A 21,130-nucleotide genomic window follows, 5' to 3' on the forward strand; every position below is an offset into this window, starting at 1 on the left:
TGCTGAGCACTCTCCTGCAGGGAGCAGTCCTTCTGGTTCAGCTCCAGGTTCGTCAGTGGGACCTGAGGGTGAAGTGGTGGAGAGGGGGGTGCTTGTTTTCCCAGCTGGGGGTGGCTCTGCCTCAGAGCCACTTGGATTTCTTGAGTTTTAAATTTCTGGTTCATAGCATTCTCTGAAGTGACTTTTGGTCGTGGGTCTATGATGTCCAGCCTGTCTTTAATTATCTTATGTGTGTTGTGAAATTCTCCAAACAAAATTAATCTTAATTTATTTACATAAAAATAAATAGAGCTCATACACATTTTTGGTGATGAAATGTTGAGAATCAAAAGCTGGGGTGTGAGAACTCCAGGCAGCTGAACACCCGAGCCCTTTCAGTTTGTGAGGTGACAGTCCTGTCCTGTTCACCTTCTGTCCTAATACTGTGTACCTTTAACCAGTGATTGGATTGTGGGACTGAGGGCCTGTCACCTAGCCACTAAGTCAGTCAGAAGTGTAACCAAACAGCTTTCGGATGCGCGGGAAGTGCTGCTGCACATGATCCTGGGCCCTGTTTACATGGTCCTTGAGAGCTCGGGCTGCATCCCGTGGAGGGTGCCCCTGACTTGGCAGGTCTCTCTGTGCAGCTCTGGCTCGCCCTGGCAAGGCTGGAGACCTACGAGAATGCCCGCAAGGTCTTAAACAAGGCCCGGGAGAACATCCCTACAGACCGCCACATCTGGATCACGGCCGCCAAACTGGAGGAGGCCAACGGGAACACGCAGATGGTGGAGAAGATCATTGACCGCGCCATCACCTCCCTGCGCGCCAATGGCGTGGAGATTAACCGTGAGCAGTGGATCCAGGTGAGGTCAGCAGGTGCTGTGGTGTCCGCTTTAAGCACGGATGCCCTCCTGCTCGTTGGAGTCCCTTGGTGGGCCAGGACTTTGGGGTGGCACCTGAGAGATGTGTCCTCATGCTGGCAGGCAAAGCAGGCATTGGGTGGCCTCTCTTGTCATCGCCTTGTGGCTTCTGTGGTGTGAAAGCCTGAGCAGCTCAGGGGAGACTTTAGCATTTTGACAGTGCGGTTAGCCCCACTTTTCCAGAAGAGAATATGGTTTAAGAGAGAATGAGCTTTAGTGCATCTGTCACTTTTCTCAACTGTGGCCAGCCAGGTCTCTGAAGGTGTTCTAACCCAGCCACCAGGCCAGGTGCACTCTCCTGCCTACTCCTCCCGCTGCATGAGCCATTGCACGGGCAGCTAGGAACAGTGCCTCTTTACCTGCATCCACCTCGCTCTGTTAGCAGGAGCCCTATGGCCAGCCCCTGTGCTTCACCATTGCCTCTCAGCTTCGGAAGAGGGCCCAGACCCTGCCCCCTCCCTCTCATGCCCCTGCTGCCACTTTTCTACTTACCCTCCTCCCAGTGGCCCCTCTGCTGCTCCGGGTGTCATCGCTGAGGTCACCTCCCTCCCCCCAAGGAGAGGGTGTCCGGATGCTGCGTCCTGCTCCTGGGCCCCTGCCTGAGGGCACCTCCCTCCCCCAAGGAGAGGGTGTCGGGATGCTGCGTCCTGCTCCTGGGCCCCTGCCTGAGGGCACCTCCCTCCCCCAAGGAGAGGGTGTCAGGATGCTGTGTCCTGCTCCTGGGCCCCTGCCTGAGGGCACCTCCCTCCCCCAAGGAGAGGGTGTCGGGATGCTGCGTCCTGCTCCTGGGCCCCTGCAGCAGTACTGTTTTCTGCCCTTCCTGTGGTGGGCATATTTTAAAATTTTGGGTGCAAGGCCTCATGTATACCCCTGAAGTCTCATCGTCTGGATTCAGCCCCTTTATTAATATTTATATTTGTTCAGTGCCGTCTAACCGTATCATTCCCATTTTGACATTCTCATACCTTCATGTGGATCCAGTTTCCAGCTGGTATCTTCTTTCTTCTGCCTAACGGACTTTGTGACCATTTTTTACAAGCAGGCCTGCTGGTGTTCAGTTCTTCCAGCCTTTAAATGTCTGTAAAGGGTCTTTACTTCATCTTTGTTTACTTCATCTGATGAAGGAAACTTCATCACATGTTTCCCCTCTGTGTGGAGCTCTAGGTTGGCAGTCTTTCCTCTCAGTGTTTTTTAAAGACACTGTTCTTGCTGGCCTTGTTTCCAGTGAGACACCTGCTGTTGTCTTTGCTCTTCTGTACATACGTCTCTTTTTAAAAAATTTTAATTAAAAAAAATGTTTCTAACTTAAAAGATTTAGAAATGCTTTTAAGAATTTTTTTATATCATTGGTCTTGAGCAGTTTGATTGTAATTTGCTTTGTGGTTTTCTTCATGTTTCTTGTGTTTGGAGTTCAGTGTCTTAGATCTGTGGATTTCCAAATTGTATCAAATTTGGAAAATTTGTGTCCCCTGTTTCTTCTGCTCAACCTCTTTCAGGTATAATTACCTGCACATTAGGCTACTTGAGCTGTCTTGGAGCTCATGAAGAGCTATTCATTTTTACAATCATTTTTGTTTTATTTTTAACAGTTTATTAAGCTATAATTAACATTCTGTAAAATTTCCCCATTTAAAGTGTACAATTCAGTGAGTTTTAGTATTGTATATTGGGTTATCTTTTAATTGTTTATTATCTGTTACTGAGTTGCAAGAATTTTTTACATACTAGGTACAAGTATATAATCCGTTATCAGATTGCGTGATTTACAAATATTTGCAACCATTCTGTGGATTGTTTTTTCACTTTGAATGTGTTGCTTGTAGCACAAGTGTTTTTAATCTTAATACAGTCAGATTCATTATTTTGTTACTTCTGCTTTAGGTGTCATATCAAACTTTCTGTAACGTGAGGTTATGAGGGTTAGCTCCTCTTTTTCTAAGATTTTTATTTTTTGTGTTTACATTTAGGTCTGTGATCCATTTGCATTAAAAGTTGAGCTTCATGCTTTTATAAGTGCAGGCCCATCATCTGGCTCCGCTGGGTCTCCTCGCGCTGAGCCTCCCCCACAGCCCAGTGCTGTAGAGAACCATGGTCCTGTGTGTGGGAGCTCACTTCCAAGTCTGTCCTTACTGGGCTGTGCGTCTGTGTTGTGCCAGCACCACTGTGTTCTGCATACTGTGGCTTTGTAGAAAGCTTTCAAATCAGGAAGTGAGTCCTCCTGCTTTGTTCTTTATAGATTGTTTTGGCTGTGCTTGGTTCTTGTGTTTTCATATGAACTTTAGGATCAACTTGTCAGATCCTGCAAAATAGCCAGAGGGGATGTTGACAGACACTGCATAGAATCTGTAGATCAGTTTGGGGACTATTGCCTGCCTAATAGTAGTAACTCTTCCAATCCGTAGGATGTCTTTCCATTCACTTAGTTCTTTTTAAACTTTTTCTGAAAAAAAAAGATTTCTTTAGTTTGGGGTGCTCTGCTGGGTCTTTGCTGCTGCGCATGGGCGTTCTGTAGTTGTGGTGAGCGGGGGCTGCTCTTCTGGGTCTTTGCTGCTGCACGTGGGCTTTCTCTAGTTGTGGTGAGCAGGGGCTCTTCTTTATGGTGTGCGGGCTTCTCACTGCGGTGGCTTCTCTTATTGCACAGCACGGGCTCCAGGGCTCAGGGCTTCAGTAGTTGCAACTTGGGTTCTTGAGCACAGGCTCAGCAGTGGTGCACGGGCTTAGTTGCTCTGTGGCACGTGGGATCCTCCTGAACCAGGGGTCGAACTCATGTACCCTGCATTGCAAGGTGGAGTCTTAACCACTGGACCACAAGGGAAGCCCCTAAAATTTTTTTCGATAATGTTTTAGCATACTACTATTGCACTTACTTTATGTATTCTAAAGTGTTTTACTATTTTTCATGCTGTCATAAATGGATATTTTTCTTAATTTCATCTTCAGGTTGTTGTTAGTATATAGGAGTACAGTTGATTTTTAAATATTGATCTTATGTCCTGCAAAATCATTTATTGTAATACTTTCAGTGATTCTTTAGGATTTTCTGTATATTGAATCATGTTGTGTGCAGATACAGGTTTACTATCTTTCCAATCTGGATGCATTTTAAAATATATATATGTGTGTATATATATATTTTTTTTGGCTATGTTGGGCCTTAGTTGCGGCACACAGGATCTTCCATTGCAGTGCATGGGGCTCCTGTCTAATTGTGGTGCATGGGCTCAGTAGTTGCCACATGGCATGTGGGATCTTAGTTCCTCCACTAGGGATTAAACCTGTGTCCCCTGTATTGGAAAGCAGATTCTTAACCATTGGACCACCAAAGAAGTCCCTGGATGCCTTTATTCCTGTTTGATTGACCTGGTTAGGGCCTCAGGACATGCTGAAGAGCGATGGTGAGAGCCCGCTCTGGTTCTGAGAGACGTCTGGTCTTTCCTGTGGGTGTGATGTGAGCTCATCCGCTCACTGATGCTCTGATTCATCTTGTATGACTTCTGTTGCTTTGTCCTCACGTTTCACTAATCTTTTCTTCTGTAATGTCTCATCTGCTGTGATTGAGGACATTTTTCATCTCAGATCTTGCCTTTTTCACTGACAGGAATTTTGGCTGTTTTAAAACCCTTCTTTGACCTGTTTCATGTTGCCACACAGCAATTTGCCAGCTGTGGATCATGGTTATAATAGTTGTTCTAGTGTCCTTGTCTGGGCCTGTCGGAGTTGATTTTGGTAGATGTTCTCCCCTCATTATGGATTGTCTTTCCCTGATAACCTTTCATTTGTCGCATTTTCCCTTGTTGGGTGCCGGGTGCTTTTGTGCCTCTGTGAACGTTCTGGGCTCTGGTGTTGGAGCTTGGTTCTGTTACTGAAGGTGTTCTGACGCTGTGGGTCTTGCCTCACACTTGCTGGGTGGGACCAACCGCAGTCAGTGGGGCAGGTTGGAACTCAGCCCTCTGTAGAGGTGGCCTCTCCAGGTTTCTGCTCAGGGTCCTGTGTCTCCTGGGGGTCTCCACTTTGGCTCGTGGGAACAGGTGCTGTCCTGGACACACCTGTGTTCTGAGGAATGCTCCTGCTCATCCTTTTGGACAGTTCTTTCCCTCCCTCCTGTGCTGGTTTATGCTCAGTGGAGACTGGGGGACGCTGTGCAGACTGGCTGCCCGGGCCGTCTCCCTGGGCAGCTCTCCTCCCTTGTGCCAGGTGCTCTGTGCTCTGCCCCCAGTGGAGGGCCGGCCTGGGCCACCTCCTGAGCCTTTGGCCTTGGCTCTGCTCTGCCTGGGATGCTTTTCCCTTCACAGCCAGGAAAAGGGAAGCCTGACTCAGCCTGTCCCGCCAGCCTAGGGTCTCTCGGTGACGGCAGTAGCAGGGTGCTTCTTACTCTGTTAGCCATTGCAAATGGTGTCCTGGTGCACCCATCATTTGGCATGAATGGGAATATATTCCTTAAAACACTTTGCTGGGTGAGCCTCTGTGAGTTTTGTTTTGACAGAGAGCTTGAAGTTGCCCTCGATAGAGGTCATCCCTGCATCTGTCCCATCTCTGCCTGTGTCTCCCTGTTGTGGTCTGATGTTTGTGAGCGAGCCCTGCTCTTTGCCTTGCTGGCCCTGCCTGTCCGCCACGCAGGAGGCTCAGGACACTTGGTGTCTCATCTCTGAACCATGGCTGTCCTCTCTGCTCGTTCCGAGGATTGTTCTTCTGAAGTCCAGTGCTTTTCTGCTGAACACCCTGCCCCCTGCCTGCCGGAGCGCCTTGGTGGCTGATCTCTCCCCAGGCTGTCTTGCTTTCCTTGTGCTGGGCTCCATACCCCCAGCAGGTCTGTCTCTTGGGTTAGAGCAGCTCTTCCTTTTGTCCATTTTGAATCTGAAGCCAGGCTGACAGTACGAACATGTGTGACAGTATGAAATGTTAGTCCCACTGCTTTGGAACTTTCCTGTGGCCACCAGGTTGCCTGCTCTAGCACTTGGTACACATTAGGTGCTTCTGTGATATTTGTTAAATGGATAGGTTGGGGGTATGGAGCACTTACCTGCTGTGAGGCAGGAAATGATGTTTCACAGTGAGTGGCAGCGTCGGGGGCCCTGAGGGTTCCGGCACCCTCAAGGCCCGTTCCTGCAGCCCTCTCCCTCGGGCCTAGCGTCTGTCTGCCAGGCCTCTGCAGCTCTGGGCAGTGAGTTCAGTTCTGTGTCCTCTTTCAGGATGCTGAGGAGTGTGACAAGGCCGGGAGTGTGGCCACCTGCCAGGCAGTTATGCGTGCTGTTATCGGGATTGGCATTGAGGAGGAAGACCGGAAGCACACGTGGATGGAAGATGCTGACAGCGTGAGTGTGGCTAGTGGGAGTGTGCGTTGTGGGGAACGGGGTGTGGTTTGGAAATCTTTCTGATCTGCTGATTTTTAAATACAGTCACAACTGTAAGGAGCATAGTTCTCTATTAACTGGGGTCTGCTGCACAGGTGGGGTGTGAGCGCTCACAACCCTGACCTGGCCCAGTTCCCATGCTTTCCCAGCTCTTCACCCCTGACCTCTGGATGTCCCCTACCCCCATCTCTGCTATAACCTGCATTTCAGAAAATACCTGCATGTGAAGCATGCACTTTGAGGAGACTCCCTTGAGTGGTGGTGTCCAGAGATGAGATTATGGGCTCAAGATCGATAAACATATTTAAAGCTTTTAATACCTTAAATGTGGTCCTCTCTTTTTAATAGCCTTTTATTTTAAAATAATTTTAGACTTACAGAAAAGTTGCAAAACTGTGTGGAGAATTCTTTTATTCTTTTATGCCCTTCACCTAGATGCCCCCACATTTACCAATTTCACTACACGCCTTTTTCTTCTCCACATGTGCACATGCTTGCTCACACGTGGCCTTTATTTTCCCCAAAGTGTTTGAGACCACATCACACATGTGGTGAGCCTTTTCCACTAAATACTTCAGTGTGTGTTTCTTTAAAAGGAACCTTCTCTTGTGCAACCACAGCACAGCTATCAGACTCAGGAGATCAGCGTTGATTAGGACCAGGATGTAATCTGGGGCCTTATTCAGATCTCACCGAGGGGCTCACTGAATGCCTTTTGGGTTTTGGTGGAGAAACTGCCCAGGGTCACATGTGCAGGGTCCGTGGCCCTGAGTCTGGGTGGGGGAGGGACCTTTGATCCATCATCATTGTTCATGATTCTGGCTTTCTTGAGGGCACAGACCCCTTGGTTTGGTCTCCACACTGTGTCCTCACAGCGAGTTCTCCTCTTTGCGGGACTCTGTCCTGCTGGGTGGGTGGGGGCACACTCAGCTTTGAGTAGCTCAGGGGTGTCTGCCAGCTTCCTGCACAGGAGGCTGCTGCGGACCTTTGTAACTCATGTTCTGTGGGGAGACCCTGAGACTACATAAACGTGCCATTTCTCAGCAAACTCGGCCCTCTTGTTTGCGCGTTGGTTAGTGCTCCTTTTGGCCTGAGTCAGTTACTACTGTAGGATGTGTCAAGTGCTGGTTTTCTAAATATCATGGCACCTGCATTTGATGAGAGATGCTTAGTTGGACTCCTGCCGGTAGAGCTTTCCTTTCTCCCTTGTCCACTTGGGCGCTCACCTCGTCCTCTGGTCCTTGGACACAGGCCGTGGCTGCTGTCTGTCTGCAGCTCACTTGGCATCTCATTTGTAAGCTGGGTGCCTTGTGAGCACTAACGATGCTCTAATGTCAACTGTCGTGGTTTAAAGGCTTTTTGTTATGTGACATTAAGACAGAAGATTGTGAAGGATGACCTAACAGTCTCTTGCAATCTCCACCCTGGGAGTAGATCGCCAAAGGGGCAGCAGAACCCAGCTCCTTCTGGTCATTGAGCCCTTTTAATTCTAAGTGTGGGCTTGAACTCCATGCCCCTCTGTACTTACCTCATCTCTCTTGACAACATGGGGACCTCAGTGGGTGTCACCCTGCAGATGTCAGACTGGGGAGCAGAACCCTCAAGCCCTCTCAGACTTTCTCCTGTTTCTCTGTTGTGTCTTCGGGTTGGAGCAGGCCTGTCCTCAGCGCTGTGTGGCCTGCAGGAGGAGCAGAAGCCCTTGGTGCTCAGTATTACCCCAGGGGCAGGCCAGCCCACCAACCCCCTGGAGTCCTAGCGACTGTACCACGGAAGCCACAGAGTCTTTGTAACGGGCTTCCAGGGCCTGGGTCAGGAGTCATGGGGTGGGTACCCCTCCTGGGTTGGTGGCACCCAGCCCCCTCACTCCTGTCCCCAGCCCCCTCACTCCTCTCCCCTCTCTCTCCATCTAGTGTGTGGCCCACAATGCCCTGGAGTGTGCCCGAGCTATCTACGCCTACGCCCTGCAGGTCTTCCCTAGCAAGAAGAGCGTGTGGCTGCGGGCCGCATACTTCGAGAAGAACCACGGCACCAGGTATGTGGCAGGCCTGCCACCCTGCTCTGCGCTGAGGCCTCTTATCCCCTTGGGTGGGTGAGAGCCTCGTTGGAGGTCAGGCCTCTGCAACGAGGGTGGACTCTCCTGTGGCAGTTGGGCCATTCAGCCAAGCTATCTTTCTGGCATCTTCTGCGATAGCATTCCTGCTGCTGTACAGTTGAGGAGCCAAGGCACTGAAGGGCCCATCTGCCTGCAGTGAGCTGGGAGCACTGGGGTCCTAGGGCTTCCTGGGCCAGGGCTGGGGCCCGGAGGCCCCCGTCTGTGGGGCTCTGGCTTCAGCAGTGTGGGCGGTGCGGCATCTGGGCCCAGGCAGGACTGTTTTTCATTTCAGCTGTGCTGGATTTGGGTTTGGGCTGGTTTTTGTGCTCTGAGGAGGTCCGTGACAATTTTATTTAATTGTTCTCTTTAATTGAAAAAACCTTTTGTGTCTGCTTTATTGGCTATAAGTGCTGATTGAATTAGATGTTGCAATTCAGTCAGCAGTTAGGTGGGCAGCCTCTGCCTGGAGCCTCTGCTGCACCCTCTGTGTTTGGGCCTTGCTGGTCCCACCTGGGCTGCAGCTGGAAGCATGAGGCCTCTGTTGCTTTGCCGTTGTCTCAGTCTCAGGCTTCTCAGGAGTCTTGCCTCCTGATGTTCCTGTCCCCCCGCCCCCACCCACACACCACCCCCAGTAGTTGCTCTGTGTCTTGCAGTTAACTCCTTTGGGCACATTTTGAAATGACTGTGCAAGTTCCCCCAACTGTCCTGTCCAGAGCAGGGCCTTGGCCGCATGTCTTCGTCCCTGGGTTCAGGGGCAGTTCCCATCCCCCGGGTCTGGTGCCTGTGGTGGGCTTAGGAAGCCGAGCTTTCTTGTGCTGGTGTCAGGCTTCTTACCACACAGAGCAACTCCGCGTGCTCACTCAATCTTGCAGAGACCTGAGGAGAACATCTGTGCCGGGGGTGTGCCAGGGTGGTGGGCCACACAGGGTTGGGGCTTCATACCTGAAACCCGGGCTTCTTGCTTGATAGTGACCTAAAATAACTTCCTTCCAGAAATAAGACAGTTTCTCTGGATGCCAAAGAGTAGGTACAGGTTGTAATCTTTATTGGCGGATCTGTGGTTAGAGATGAAAAGGCCCCCGGCTCCCAGACTGCGAAGTTATCGCGCCTCTGGGACACCCGGCTATAAAAGGCTCCCTTGAGAAGCTCCATCAGACTCTGCTGTTTGAACAATGCGTGGCTTTGTAGCACCCTCCTCAGTAGTTGATTTTAGAGCCTTTATGGAGAGAAAAGATTTCCCCACACTCTCCCCATTGTAAAAGTCTGGTAAATCATTCACAGCATCGAACTTTGAAGCAGTAACTGTCTTTTCAGCGCTCGTGGCCTGGCTGCGAGTGGCCCGTGTGCTTGTGGTGACCGTCCCTCTGTCTTGCAGGGAGTCACTGGAGGCCTTGCTGCAGCGGGCCGTGGCCCACTGCCCCAAAGCAGAGGTGCTATGGCTCATGGGCGCCAAGTCCAAGTGGCTGGCTGGGGACGTGCCTGCGGCGAGGAGTATCCTGGCTCTGGCCTTCCAGGTGGGTGAGGGGTGGGCTGTGGCCCAAAAGCTCCAGGGTTCTGTGCCTGCCTCCCCCGAGCCCTTCCTGCGTTATTGACAGGAGCTGACCTGAGACGCTGATTATGGTCCGACCCAGGGAGTTTGGGTGCTCTGGGGGCAGCTGAGGCCCTGAGGGGGTCTGAGAGCAGGAAAAACGGCCCGGGTGATGGATACCTACCTCTCGTTTGCTGCCATTCAGTGTGACCCTGGGCTCAAGGTTCCACAACATAGACTCAGGGAGACAGGAAGGATGGGACAGCCAGTGGAGAGCCGTGTCCCCGCACGTGTCCCCTCCTATGTGAGTGTGAGGGTGTCTGGTGCTGCGGGAGGAAGTCCTGCCCCTGTACTTGAGCACAGGCATCTGCACTGGGTCCCACGTGGGCTGCCCGTTGCCGCCCAGGCTGTCAGTGGGTGGAGCTGTGTTTGTGGAGGGTGGCATCGTGGTTGGTGCCGGGAACTCGGCGTTTTTCTCTGATTTTTATTGTCACATGGAACATCCTAATAGTTTTTGACAGCAAGGTTCAGTCAGTGGTTTCCAGCATGCTTTTCTGTTAACTGGAAAGACGATGTCACTCTGTGGTTTTCATCTAGGCTGGCATAGTGACGCCTGTCCCTGCCTGAGTGAATATGTGGAGGGGGCTGGCCTGGGTTTCCCTCTGCTCTCGTGTCTGTCTGGGGGCCCTGGGTGGAGGATGCCGCTGCTCTCCGAGTGGTTCTGGCCCTTCCCACCACCACCTGGCAGTGCTGCCTGTGTCCTGCGCTCTCCTCTCCTTACCTGTCTCCGTGGGGCTGCTTCTCAGGTTGGGGACCTGGTTAGGCTGAGTGTGGCCAGCAGGTGACTGTGCTTTCAGGAGACTAGAGGGCACTGCCCATATGTCTGCTGGACTCTGGGTTGTACGTGGCCTAGTCCCGACCCTGGGAACCCTTCCTGTATAGTCTGCGATAACCTGGGCATCCTTCTGTCCTTCCCACACTGACACACTGGGCGGCCAGCTCCTCATCCCCAGGTTTGGGAGCCAGCAGGATTGGGTGGGTGGATCCATGTAGGTGGGACATGAGTGAACTTTTGCAGCAGGCAGAGGGTGGTGACTGGCAGCACGGCCTGAGCGCTGCAGCTGCCACACATCTGTGCCAGTGAGGCAGGCCAGCTTGTTCGTGAGGAAGTCCACGTCCTGAGGCTCTGTTGCCGATTAGTCCAGGACATGCCTGCATCAGACTGTCCTGCTGCAGAGCACGGCACGGCACGGCCCAGTGCCTGGACTAGTTGCCTCCAACCAGGGGAGCCCTTGCCCCACTCATGGCTGATGCTGCTGTTCCTCTGCAGGCCAACCCCAACAGTGAGGAGATCTGGCTGGCGGCCGTGAAGCTGGAGTCTGAGAACAACGAGTACGAGCGGGCACGCCGGCTGCTGGCCAAGGCGCGGAGCAGCGCGCCCACTGCCCGGGTAAGCGGAGCCCCCTGCCCACTGTTAGCAACCCCCAAGGTCATGTGCTCAGAGCTCATTTGTTCACTCTTGGCTTTAAAATGCACCAATGTACGTAGCCGCAGTTTGTCCCAAAGACACGGGGCAGCGTTCGTGATGAGCTCTCAGTGAGGCAAATGCCCGAGCCAGGCTGAGGCTGTCTGCTCCCCAGGTCTTCATGAAGTCCGTGAAGCTGGAGTGGGTGCTGGGGAACCTTGTGGCTGCCCAGGAGCTGTGCGAGGAGGCCCTGAAGCACTATGAGGACTTCCCCAAGCTCTGGATGATGAAGGGGCAGATTGAGGAGCAGGAAGAGCTCGTGGAGAAAGCCCGGGAAGCCTACAACCAAGGGGTGAGCCTCCACCCCACACGGGGCACCTCACCTCAGATAGGAGTTGTTGCAACCTGCTTGGGCCCAGGCTCAGGGGACCTGTGCTGGGCTCGGGGCCAGTCTGTTCCCTCACCCAGCCTTCTGCCCCTGCCAGGCTGTAACTGCTATACTCAGCAGAGTACGGACTACGGCCCATGTAAGGCATAGGCTCCTGAGTCCACACCCCTGTGCATATGCGTATGGCACAGCGTGCTCACGAAAACGCCCCATACACGTGTGTACAATACAGCCGTGTGCATAGTGACAGACCTGGGTGTGAAGTGGCTGGGTCTCTGAGGGCACACGTAGCCCTGACTCAGCTTGAGGTGCCGACACAGTGTCACAGACGCCCGCTGAGTCTTCTCTCTTGTGTCTGTGGCTGCAGTTGAAGAAATGTCCCCACTCCACCCCCCTGTGGCTTTTGCTTTCCCGGCTGGAGGAGAAGGTTGGGCAGCTGACCCGAGCTCGGGCCATTCTGGAGAAGTCTCGCCTGAAGAACCCAAAGAACCCTGGCCTGTGGTGAGTTCCCGTGCCCCCAGGAGCCGACCTCGCTCACACCAAGTCCACGGTGCAGCACTTTCAGCTCAGGCTCCGTGGGAAGGTGCAGTCTGTGAGGAGTCCTGTTCCAGCTGTGAGAGTGTTCACAGGAGCCTGAAGATGGTTGGACACAGTGTGGCTTGTGGTGGGATTGAGGGTGCCCGGGAACCAAGAGCTAACGAGGGGGCCTTGGGGTGGATGGTGCCAAGAGAGCGGACTCTACGGAAGAGGTAATGTCTGGGAGGGACCTTGAGGGATGAATAGGAGTTTGCCAGATAAACATGGCATTCTGTCCATAGGAGGCTGTGCACACAGACTCCAGGTGTGGGGCTTCAGGGTGTCAGTGCCGTGAGGTGCCCCAACAGGCCTGTCTTTGTCCTGCCCATCTTCACTCACACCTGGATGACCTCAGAGTCCAGGTTTATGGCCGCCCATAGGCTTGAGGGTGGAGATCACCCACTTTTCCCTTCTCTGGTGGATGAGCTGCTGGGCAGCACAGACAACTCCAGCTACTGAGGCTCCTCAGGACCTTCTGCTTCGTCAGGCTGCCAGTGGACAGTGCTTTACCCTGCCTGGGTTCCTCTCCACAGGCTGGAGTCTGTGCGGCTGGAGTACCGTGCGGGGCTGAAGAACATCGCCAGCACGCTCATGGCCAAGGCCCTGCAGGAGTGCCCCAACTCTGGTGAGCACCCATCCCAGGCTGCGGGCAGCCGTGTCAGATTCAGCCACAAAAATTCCTCCGTTATGCTTGGTCATTTAGATGATTGAACTCAAGTTTCAGTGTGGGCAGTTGGACTGCATGTTCTGAGATGTTACCATTTCTTTTTCTTTTAGGAGTTAATTTTTTACTATTTTACCCCAAGTCTGTAAATTAGTGCATGTGCAGTATAAATAAATTTGGAGTAAAAAAAGAGAAGATGAAAATTGCTGTGAGTCCAGTACTTGGAAATCACTGATTTTAGCTTTTTTGTATTGTTATAATTTGTATTATTGCACAAAATCAAGTCATACTGTGTATTTTGTTTTGTCCCCTTTTTTTTACAGTTGAAAATTCTGTGAGGATTTTTCATTATCACTGAATCCTTAACAATGAACAGTTTTTAGTGGCATCGTAGAATTTTCTGGGTTTATGTCAGATATATGGCCTCAGGCCGATCTCTAGGCTGGTATCAATCCCAGGTTATCTTTCTGCATAAATCCTTGGTAGCACTTTTTGTTACTTTGTTACAGTGAATTCTCAGCTGTGAAGTTAGTCAGTGAGTGTGAAACCTTGGAGGCTGTTGGGACTTCCAGCCTCCTCGCCCCCCGGATGATGTCATGGCCTTGCCAGTGGGGCCCTGTGGCTCTGGGCAGGCCGCAGGGTGGGGGTTGGGGGGTATGGAGTATGGGGCGGCATAGGCGGCCCGGCCATGCGGGAGGCACACATGGGGATATCCTGAGTCTTCAAAGGCCTCCCTGTGTGTGATGGCTGAGATGGGCATCTGCATGTCTGGATTTCAGGGGTCCTGTGGTCTGAAGCCATCTTCCTGGAGGCGAGGCCCCAGCGGAAGACCAAGAGTGTGGACGCCCTGAAGAAGTGTGAGCATGACCCCCACGTGCTCCTGGCTGTGGCCAAGTGAGTAGGGGTCCTGGTGGCAGTGCCAGTCCTCTTGCTGGGGTCTCCAGGTCCCCAGAACGAGGCAGTCTTCCCTGGTCATGACCCCTGGGTGGGTGGCCTCTTCTGGGCCCCTGACCCTCCTTCCCTTGTCCTGGTTCTTTCTCAGGTTTCTGTGCTCTCTGTCTCTTGCACTTTTCAGTTTATTCCAACATGGGTCTTGGGTTGCAGGACAGACACAGGCCTGCTGACACTGGTCACACGGAATTTAGGTTACAGCTGTAAGCAAGACAGTTGTTTCCATTGTGTTAGTGCCAAAAGCCAGACTGTTTGACCTGTGTAACCCTGGGAACAATCTAGGGCCCATTGGTCAGGCTCTTGGTGTGCCTGGGGATGTGGAGGCCACCTGTCCTTCAGGGTGCTGGCCTCAAGGACAAGAGGAGGTGAGCAGGCGACCCCCCATGGTCAGCTTGTGCAGGGTGCTGGGCCCGTGGCTCCCTGGGGAGGCGTGGAGGGCCTTCAGAACCTCCTGAACCTTCTCTGTTCCCTTCTCAAAGGAGGACAGTGGCCTGAGAGGAGTGGAACCTGGTTGTGGTTGGGTGTGGTCAGGCTGGGAAGTGACTGGGCTTGGGGTGGAGAGCTTGTCAGGGCTCTGCCTAGGGCAGGGGGTATGTGGGGCCAGAGGCTCCTGTGTGCTCTTGCTGGCCCAGCTGCTTCCTCAGTGCCCACCAGCACCTCCTCCCTGGCTGCTGTGGGGCTGAGGGCGCTGCGTGTGGGGCTTCCCACGAACTTCTGAGGCCCCACCTGGGTCCCCGGGGCTCCTTCCCTCTCGCCTGTGCTTCCACCTCCTGCTCCACTCCGATAGGGCTGCCATAAAACCTCGTAAAAGGCTTTGTAAAGTAAACAGGTCCCTCCTTGCTGTTCCCAGGCTGGTGCTCTGTGTGCTGCTATCTGGGTTTGTGCTCTTTAAATCACAGTTTATCTGACACTGAGCAATTAAGAATACCACAAGGCTTAAAAAACAATCAAGCTATCAGGCATGAAATTACTCCCTTTTGTAGCTGAGACCAGCCAAGGCAGCTGCCTGGAGGTGCCTAGTGCACATCTGCTCTGGAACTTGACTGCGGAGCTGGTGGAGCTGGCTGTCAGAGTGCCCGTCATGCCCTCTCCGGCACGTGGGGAAGGCTCCCAGGACCCTGACTCGGTTTCTGATGCTGTGGATCTTCTCCTGGGCCTAGTTTCAAGGGGTCTGTGTCTGCTTTTAGACCAGGTTTTCAGTGTGGGCTTCAGCTCCTTCTGGAGATGCCTGGTAGGACAGAATGTTCCAGAAGGTGAAAAGGAGGAGCAGGCAGAAACTTCTCTTTCCCTAATCACAGCCTTGATTGAATTTTTTGTCCCATTGGTTACTTTCATCTCCTATGTTTTACTCAGAGGAAGATAATAATTTCTTGCTCTGTGGGTGGTTTTCTGAGAAATGCCTTGGGTGGACATTTGAAGGAAGGAGGGTTTCAGGTAGTGACCTGGAGGGGTTTCTGGGTGGCTAGGCCTCATCCCTTGGCACCCCAATGGAGCCTGAGCTCTCCAGGGAGAGGACAAGACCAGCAGTCCCTGTGCCTGACTCTGTGCCACTGCAGCGGGTCACCAGGCTCGAGGTCTAGCCCACCATGGAGCGAGCTGTGTGACCTGAGCAGGCCAGGGTTGCCCCCAGCGTGGCTCCCGTGGCCCCAGAGCACCACCAGCACTGATCTGTGGCCACTTGGTCCCCCACTGCTGCTTCTCAATAGGCTATTCTGGAGCGAGCGGAAGATCACCAAGGCCCGGGAGTGGTTCCACCGCACTGTGAAGATCGATTCAGATCTGGGGGATGCCTGGGCCTTCTTTTACAAGTTTGAGCTGCAGCACGGCACAGAGGTGAGGCGCCTGCTGCCCATGACCCCCACCCCACCAGTCCTGAACGAAGTGCTGGCGGCTGACACAGCTTCCATGGCTGCTTTCTGGCTGTAGCCTTGGAGTCTCTCAGCCTGAAATTTAGATGCTCGGGGGCATCTTTTAACAAGTTGGTTGTGATGGGGACTCAGGGCTGTGGCAGAAACAGGGCTGGAGCTGGAGGCCTGAGGGTTGTCTTTGTGTCACAGCCGTCCTGTCCTGCTGGACAGAGACTTCCCAGAGCCCAGCGCCTTTGGGGTCTACCCCGCCCCGCCCGATGTGGAAGGTGGGTCCTCTTTGGGGGGGCGGGTGCAGGCACTGGTGTGAGGCCTGGTAGAGCGCAGTGGGAGTGGGTTGGTTCAAGCATCTGCGGTTCCCACCCAGGAGCAGCGGGAGGAGGTGAGGAGGCGCTGCGAGAACGCCGAGCCCCGGCACGGGGAGCTGTGGTGCGCCACGTCCAAGGACATCACCAACTGGCAACGGAAGATCGGGGAGATACTGGTGCTGGTGGCGGCGTGCATCAAGAACACCTTCTGAGTGTCCTGCGCAGGGGTGGGGTTAGGGTGGGGGTGGTGGCCGTCCTGGTTGTTGATTAAAGGTTTTCTAGTAGTCGTGGGGTTCGTGGCAGCGGGTTTTCTCCAAATCCTACCCTCATGTGCTTTGACCATCCCAGTCTGGCCCCCACACTGGATAGGGCTAGCTCTCCAGGCCTCATAAGAGCCTATGCCCCACAGAGGAAGTGCCAGCAGAGCTGGGCAACTCTCCAAGGCTTTTTGGAGATGGAGGCAGGAACTTGTGTTCTGGGTAAAAGCTGTGTGTGGGAACAGTAAGGGCCCAGCTGGCCAGGTGACCCCAGTGCCCCTGCATGTGCAGGTCTTCTCCCGCCCCAAGGGGGTCTGTGCCTCCTGTCCCCCAGCAGCAGGCTGTGTGCACCCCAGGAGGGTGACTTTACTGAGTGCTGTTGGGCCTGGCCCCTGAGGTTCTACCACAGGACGGTGAAAAGGCCCTCGGCATGTGAGAGGGTCACTCCCATTGGCAGGGGAGTTAATTTTTGCTAATTTGTAGTTAGTGATTTTTACCCTAAAGCTTTTGGACCCATTCTTTCTCTGGACGGAAAATGCACTGGTTACCTGGAGACTTGAATATGCTTCCACCATGTGAGGACAGGAGGTTTCCTTGGGCTCTGGATCCCTGGGTTTGTGTCCAGTTGGAAATTAGCCAGCTCTCTGGGAAGGGGGTGTGTTGGCTATGGGTGGAGGCATCTAGCTGGAGGTCAAGGGTGGTCCAGAGGCAGTGGGCAGATTGTCACCTGTAGGGACAAGAAGGGTGGCTGGCCGTTGTTCCCACACATTCTTGTAAGAAGTGATCCCAGAGGGGCTTCTCTGCCTCGTGTTGGAGTTAGTCACTGACCTGTGGCTGCCGAGGGTGTGGGGCACGCCCTCCCTGTGAACACCTAGGGCGCGGGCGTCTGCCTGTAGAGGACAGACCTTGCTGGGTCCAGCCCGGGGCAGGATCAGACTGTCCCTGTGTGGGCTCAGGAAGTGCTGGTGCCTCAGGGTGGTCTGAGACTGGAAATCCTTCCTGTCCTCTGTGAGGCCAGTCTGGACAGCCGTGGGGAGGTTCCTGGGTGTCTTCACTGAGCCTCTGGAGTTTCCTTCGGTCATTTTTGGAGGAAGTGGGAGGGGTCCTGCCCGTTGCCCTTCTAAGAGCTTGAAACCCAGCCTGTCCCTCCACAGATGTGGAAACTGAGGCCCAGGCTGTGCCCACAGGCAGCTGGAGCTCTCAGTTGGGTGTGGCTTCTCCTGGACACTTCCTTTGACTTCAGGTCAGGTGAGACCTCCTGCTGGGCTGGAGGGTTCCAGAGCATCTGATAGCATGTGCAAATGTCTTTCTCATTTGCCTGGGGGTCGTTTTCTCAACGCCTTGGGGTGGTGGTGAAACTGCTTTTCTCCCTGGGGAAAACATAGCTTTTCTTCCACTGACATGTTTCAGTTCCAGCTCAAGGCTGAGTTCCTCGGCTCCCCTTGTTCTGAAGCACTCCTGGGGGCAGGGCAGGATGGTGTCCACAGGCTGCCCGGCAGGGTGCTATGGTCCAGCTTCCTGCAAGGTGGTTTGGGCGAGTGGCCATGAGCTTCCCCAGGGAAAGACCCCTTTGACCCAGGAGGGATGAGCAGCAGGAGGCATCTCGGCTGAGCGCTGGGCCAGCGAGGTGCTGGGAAGTCCCCTTCCTGGGACCTGCTGGGGCAGGACCCCCGGACGTCAGGGTGGAGGAGCTGGGGGCTGGGCGGGTGAAGTTCTGCTCACCTGGTCCTGCTGGTGTTCAGGTTCCTGGAAGAGACAGCACCTGCTGACCACCAAGGAAGGTCCTGGAGGAGGGTGCTGCCAGGCCCCTGCCTCTCCTGGCTCCCCTTCCCTGCCAGCTGGGCCCCACCCTGCTCCGTGCCCACCTAGCACCCTGCCCCTGCCTTGGCGGAGGAGATCTCCCCGGTCGATGGCTTAATCCAAGATCCACTGGATGGGAAGACAGCCCTCTAGGGCTGGGCTTCAGGGTCAGGTTAATTGAAGAAGTGATTGGATAGGGGGTGGGGAGAGGGAGGGGGAAGGCTGGGATCCTGGGCCTCCCTCCTGCTCCCTCCCTCCTCTGCTCGGAGGAGCCAACTTCAAAAGCCTTGTCCGCCTGCCTCCGCCTGCGTCCAGGGGAGCTCTGTTGGCCGGGTTCGGAACTGGACCTGGAGTGGCAGCCGCACTCCCCACCTGAGGACCCCAGGATCATGTCCGAGGTCCCCTGGCGGGAGTGAGGGAGAGCCTGATCCTGAGAGGCCCATGGTGAGCAGCTGTGGGCCGCCGGGGTGGGAGCTGTCTTGGGCTGCTGTCCCTCAGTGCCCCCACCGGGAAATCCCCCTTGGTTCCCGTCACCGCCGCCTGGCCTGGGTGCTCCTGCCTGTCCTTCCTGGCAGCTACAGAGGGAGGGGGAGTTGCCCTCCTGTGCCGGGGCCACCCTGTCCTCGGGGGCTGAACGGCCTCAGCCTTGGGCCCTGCTCAAGGGCCAACAGACCTTCCCAAGACCCCCTGGGCAACCAACCTACCCTACTTGGACATCCCTCCAGCACCAGTGGCTCTTGTTCTCACTATGATCTCTGACCCTCAACAGGCAGAGGGGCGACTCTGAGTTGGCCATTATGTGAAGCTTGTCTGGGGAGGGGGTAGTTTTGGAGAAGGGGCCACAGCTAATAATTGCATGTGCTCCCCCAGCCAGCACTGCCTGGTGTCTCAGGCAGAGCTCCCGTGGACTCCAGCTCCAGCCCTGTGTGGTCAGGTTCTCCTACTGGGCTGGGAAGCAGAGTCAAGTTCTGTGTCTGAGTCCCAAGTCTCACAGTCAAGTTCTGTCTGAGTCCCAAGTCTCGCTGGGTTCGCATGATTAATTTCCAGCCGCTGTGTGACTCCAGCCTGGGGGCTGGGAGCCTTTCAACAAGCAGCTTTCTCTCTGATGTTTGGGCTTCTGGCCGTGGAGGGTGGTGGTGGTGGCTTCTTATCCAGGAGAGCCAGTTCCCTATTCTAGGGGACGGGAGGCCTGGTGGGGTGGAACATGGTCCCCTTCCTTCCTTCACCTCCGGCTTTCCCCAAGCCTTCCCCTTCCGAAGGGGTGTGGCCTTGAACTCTGAGCCCTCACCCCTGTCCTGGTTGGGCTGGGGGTGCAGAGGGGCCCATGGTTCTCAGAGCTGGTAGCAAGCCATTGATGGGGGGGAGCTGCCCAGCGATAGAGGGGGGCAGATCCTGCCGTCTCCCGTGGGGCATCTGGAGGTGAGCAGAGTGCCAGGGGTTGGGTCCCCAGCAGAGGAGAGCCCAGCTCTGATGGGCATGGGTCAGGGCATGGCCAGGAGCAAGGCTATATGGGGGGTACTTGTTGCTGTACCCAGACCTAGCTCAGCCCTGCCCTCCAGTCTTGGTACTTGGGCATGCAGAGCAGGGCTGCGGGTGCTAATGCTTATCTTGACCCAGAACTGCCAGAGCAGTGGTGCCTAGAGCATTTGTTGAGGGCCATGGCAATATCTCTGTTTTATACCAGCTCAGCGAGTCCCCTGTTTGGGGGGCGGCGGGGGGAAGCACATTACCCGAAGCGCTGTCGGAGGGTCAGCCCCTCCCTAGAGCCGGTATCCCTTCCAGGGGCCTCCCAAGCCCGCGCTCTGGGCGCTCCTGCTGGTGCTGTTGGGGGCTGCTCCGGGCTGGGCCGGGATCGGTGCCTGCAGCGTCCCCGACGTGCTTCACCACTACCGCGCGGTTATCTTCGAGGACCTGCAGGCCGCGGTGAGGTGGACCAGACCAAGGGTCGAAGGGGCTGGACCAGGCTTCAGACACCATTTCATTCAGAAAAACCTGACTGGAGACGCGGTCTCCCGACGGCGGGGCCGGGTGGGAGTCTCATGTGGTGCCCAGAAGGTATGGAGACACTCCCACCCAAGCCCTCCAGCCCTTGCCCCACCGGGCTCCTCCCCCAGTGCCTCGTCTCCTCCCTCCCCAGGAGCACAGTATCCTACTGTCCATCGTGGCCCTGGGTCGGACCCTACGTGGGGCGGTGGCTGGGGGCCGCCGTGGGGCTCTGGAGAAGGCGGCGTGGACTGTGGCGGTGCGCACTGAGGCGGTGATGCGACGCCACTGCCGGAAGCTGCGCCAGGTGCGCGTCCCCGCCCGCTCCCACGGCCGCGGCCTCCCTTCCCAGGGACCCAACACGAGCTAGCGGGGAGGGGAGGGTGGGAACCGTGCCCACGCCCTGACCGACGCGTCCCCGACAGCGGAGCTGGCGGCCGGAGACGCGCCCTTCCCGGCGTCCGGGCGGCCGGAGGCGGCTCCTGCTGCGCGCCCTGGACGCCGTCGCCACCTGCTGGGAGAAGCTGTTTGCGCTGCGCGCCGCGGCCACCGACGGCTCCTGGGGTTCCTAGCACCCCGAGCGTGCGGGGCTGAGAAAGAGCCCCTCCCTCGCCGCGGCCCGCACTCTTCCCAGGGCCTGGGATTGGAGGCAGTGCCCGCCTGGCGAGCTGGTCCCGGAAGGGGCCCGCCCTCTGCTCCAAGCAAGGCCCCAATAAACTGAGCTGGTGCTGCGGCCCGGTTCTACCTCTCTTCGCCTGCCACCTGTGGGGCCCGGCCGCCCCGGTCCGCACCTCGGTGGGGAGGGGACGCTGAGGCCGCCGACACTCGTGGAGCAAGGCAGAGCCGTGGGGTGGTGTTCCCAGGCTCGACCAGCAGGGGGCGCCATGGGATGGGACTCCCCCTCGGCGCTGCATGCGGCGGGGGCGGGGAGGGGGCGGGAATGTGGAGGGGGAAATAGAGGGGATGGGGGTGGGAGACTCCTGCTGGCCCTAAAATGTAG

At 55.3% G+C, this 21,130-nt stretch overlaps 2 protein-coding genes across 4 annotated transcripts in view; both read left to right on the forward strand.

Annotated features, from left to right (window-relative positions):
* The window catches only part of PRPF6 (pre-mRNA processing factor 6), a 34,795-nt gene extending 18,420 nt beyond the window's left edge, over positions 1-16,375 (forward strand). The window contains exons 11-21 of the mRNA XM_025263881.2: positions 627-845; positions 6,092-6,214; positions 8,164-8,285; positions 9,721-9,859; positions 11,204-11,323; positions 11,514-11,690; positions 12,094-12,227; positions 12,836-12,927; positions 13,746-13,860; positions 15,624-15,750; positions 16,150-16,375. Coding sequence (XP_025119666.1) covers positions 627-845; positions 6,092-6,214; positions 8,164-8,285; positions 9,721-9,859; positions 11,204-11,323; positions 11,514-11,690; positions 12,094-12,227; positions 12,836-12,927; positions 13,746-13,860; positions 15,624-15,750; positions 16,150-16,302 — 1,521 coding nt within the window. The 3' untranslated portion in view covers positions 16,303-16,375. The remainder of the gene's footprint in view (positions 1-626; positions 846-6,091; positions 6,215-8,163; positions 8,286-9,720; positions 9,860-11,203; positions 11,324-11,513; positions 11,691-12,093; positions 12,228-12,835; positions 12,928-13,745; positions 13,861-15,623; positions 15,751-16,149) is intronic.
* A 146-nt stretch (positions 16,376-16,521) lies between these two features.
* Positions 16,522-20,863, forward strand: C14H20orf204 (chromosome 14 C20orf204 homolog). 3 transcript variants are annotated; one of them, XM_025263898.2, is made up of 5 exons: positions 16,522-18,319; positions 18,463-18,591; positions 19,930-20,202; positions 20,285-20,437; positions 20,556-20,863. In XM_025263898.2, the coding sequence occupies exons 1-5, from the start codon at positions 18,281-18,283 to the stop codon at positions 20,700-20,702; spliced, it is 741 nt and encodes a 246-aa protein (XP_025119683.1). In that variant the 5' UTR covers positions 16,522-18,280; the 3' UTR covers positions 20,703-20,863. The 3 variants fall into 3 exon arrangements, with proteins under 3 accessions (XP_025119683.1, XP_025119684.1, XP_025119685.1); XM_025263899.2 differs by having other exon boundaries at positions 20,056-20,202; XM_025263900.2 differs by having other exon boundaries at positions 20,065-20,202.
* The last annotated feature ends 267 nt before the right edge of the window (positions 20,864-21,130 follow it).

This window comes from Bubalus bubalis, chromosome 14 (genome assembly GCF_019923935.1).
Source record: "Bubalus bubalis isolate 160015118507 breed Murrah chromosome 14, NDDB_SH_1, whole genome shotgun sequence".
Classification (NCBI taxonomy): domain Eukaryota; kingdom Metazoa; phylum Chordata; class Mammalia; order Artiodactyla; family Bovidae; genus Bubalus; species Bubalus bubalis.

Coding starts and splice junctions, on each gene's coding strand:
- C14H20orf204 (XM_025263898.2), top strand. CDS start 18,281: ATGGGAAGACAGCCCTCTAGGGCTGGGCTTCAGGGTCAG. Junction 18,592..19,929: donor CTGATCCTGAGAGGCCCATG/GTGAGCAGCTGT, acceptor TATCCCTTCCAG/GGGCCTCCCAAGCCCGCGCT. Junction 20,203..20,284: donor TCTCATGTGGTGCCCAGAAG/GTATGGAGACAC, acceptor CTCCCTCCCCAG/GAGCACAGTATCCTACTGTC.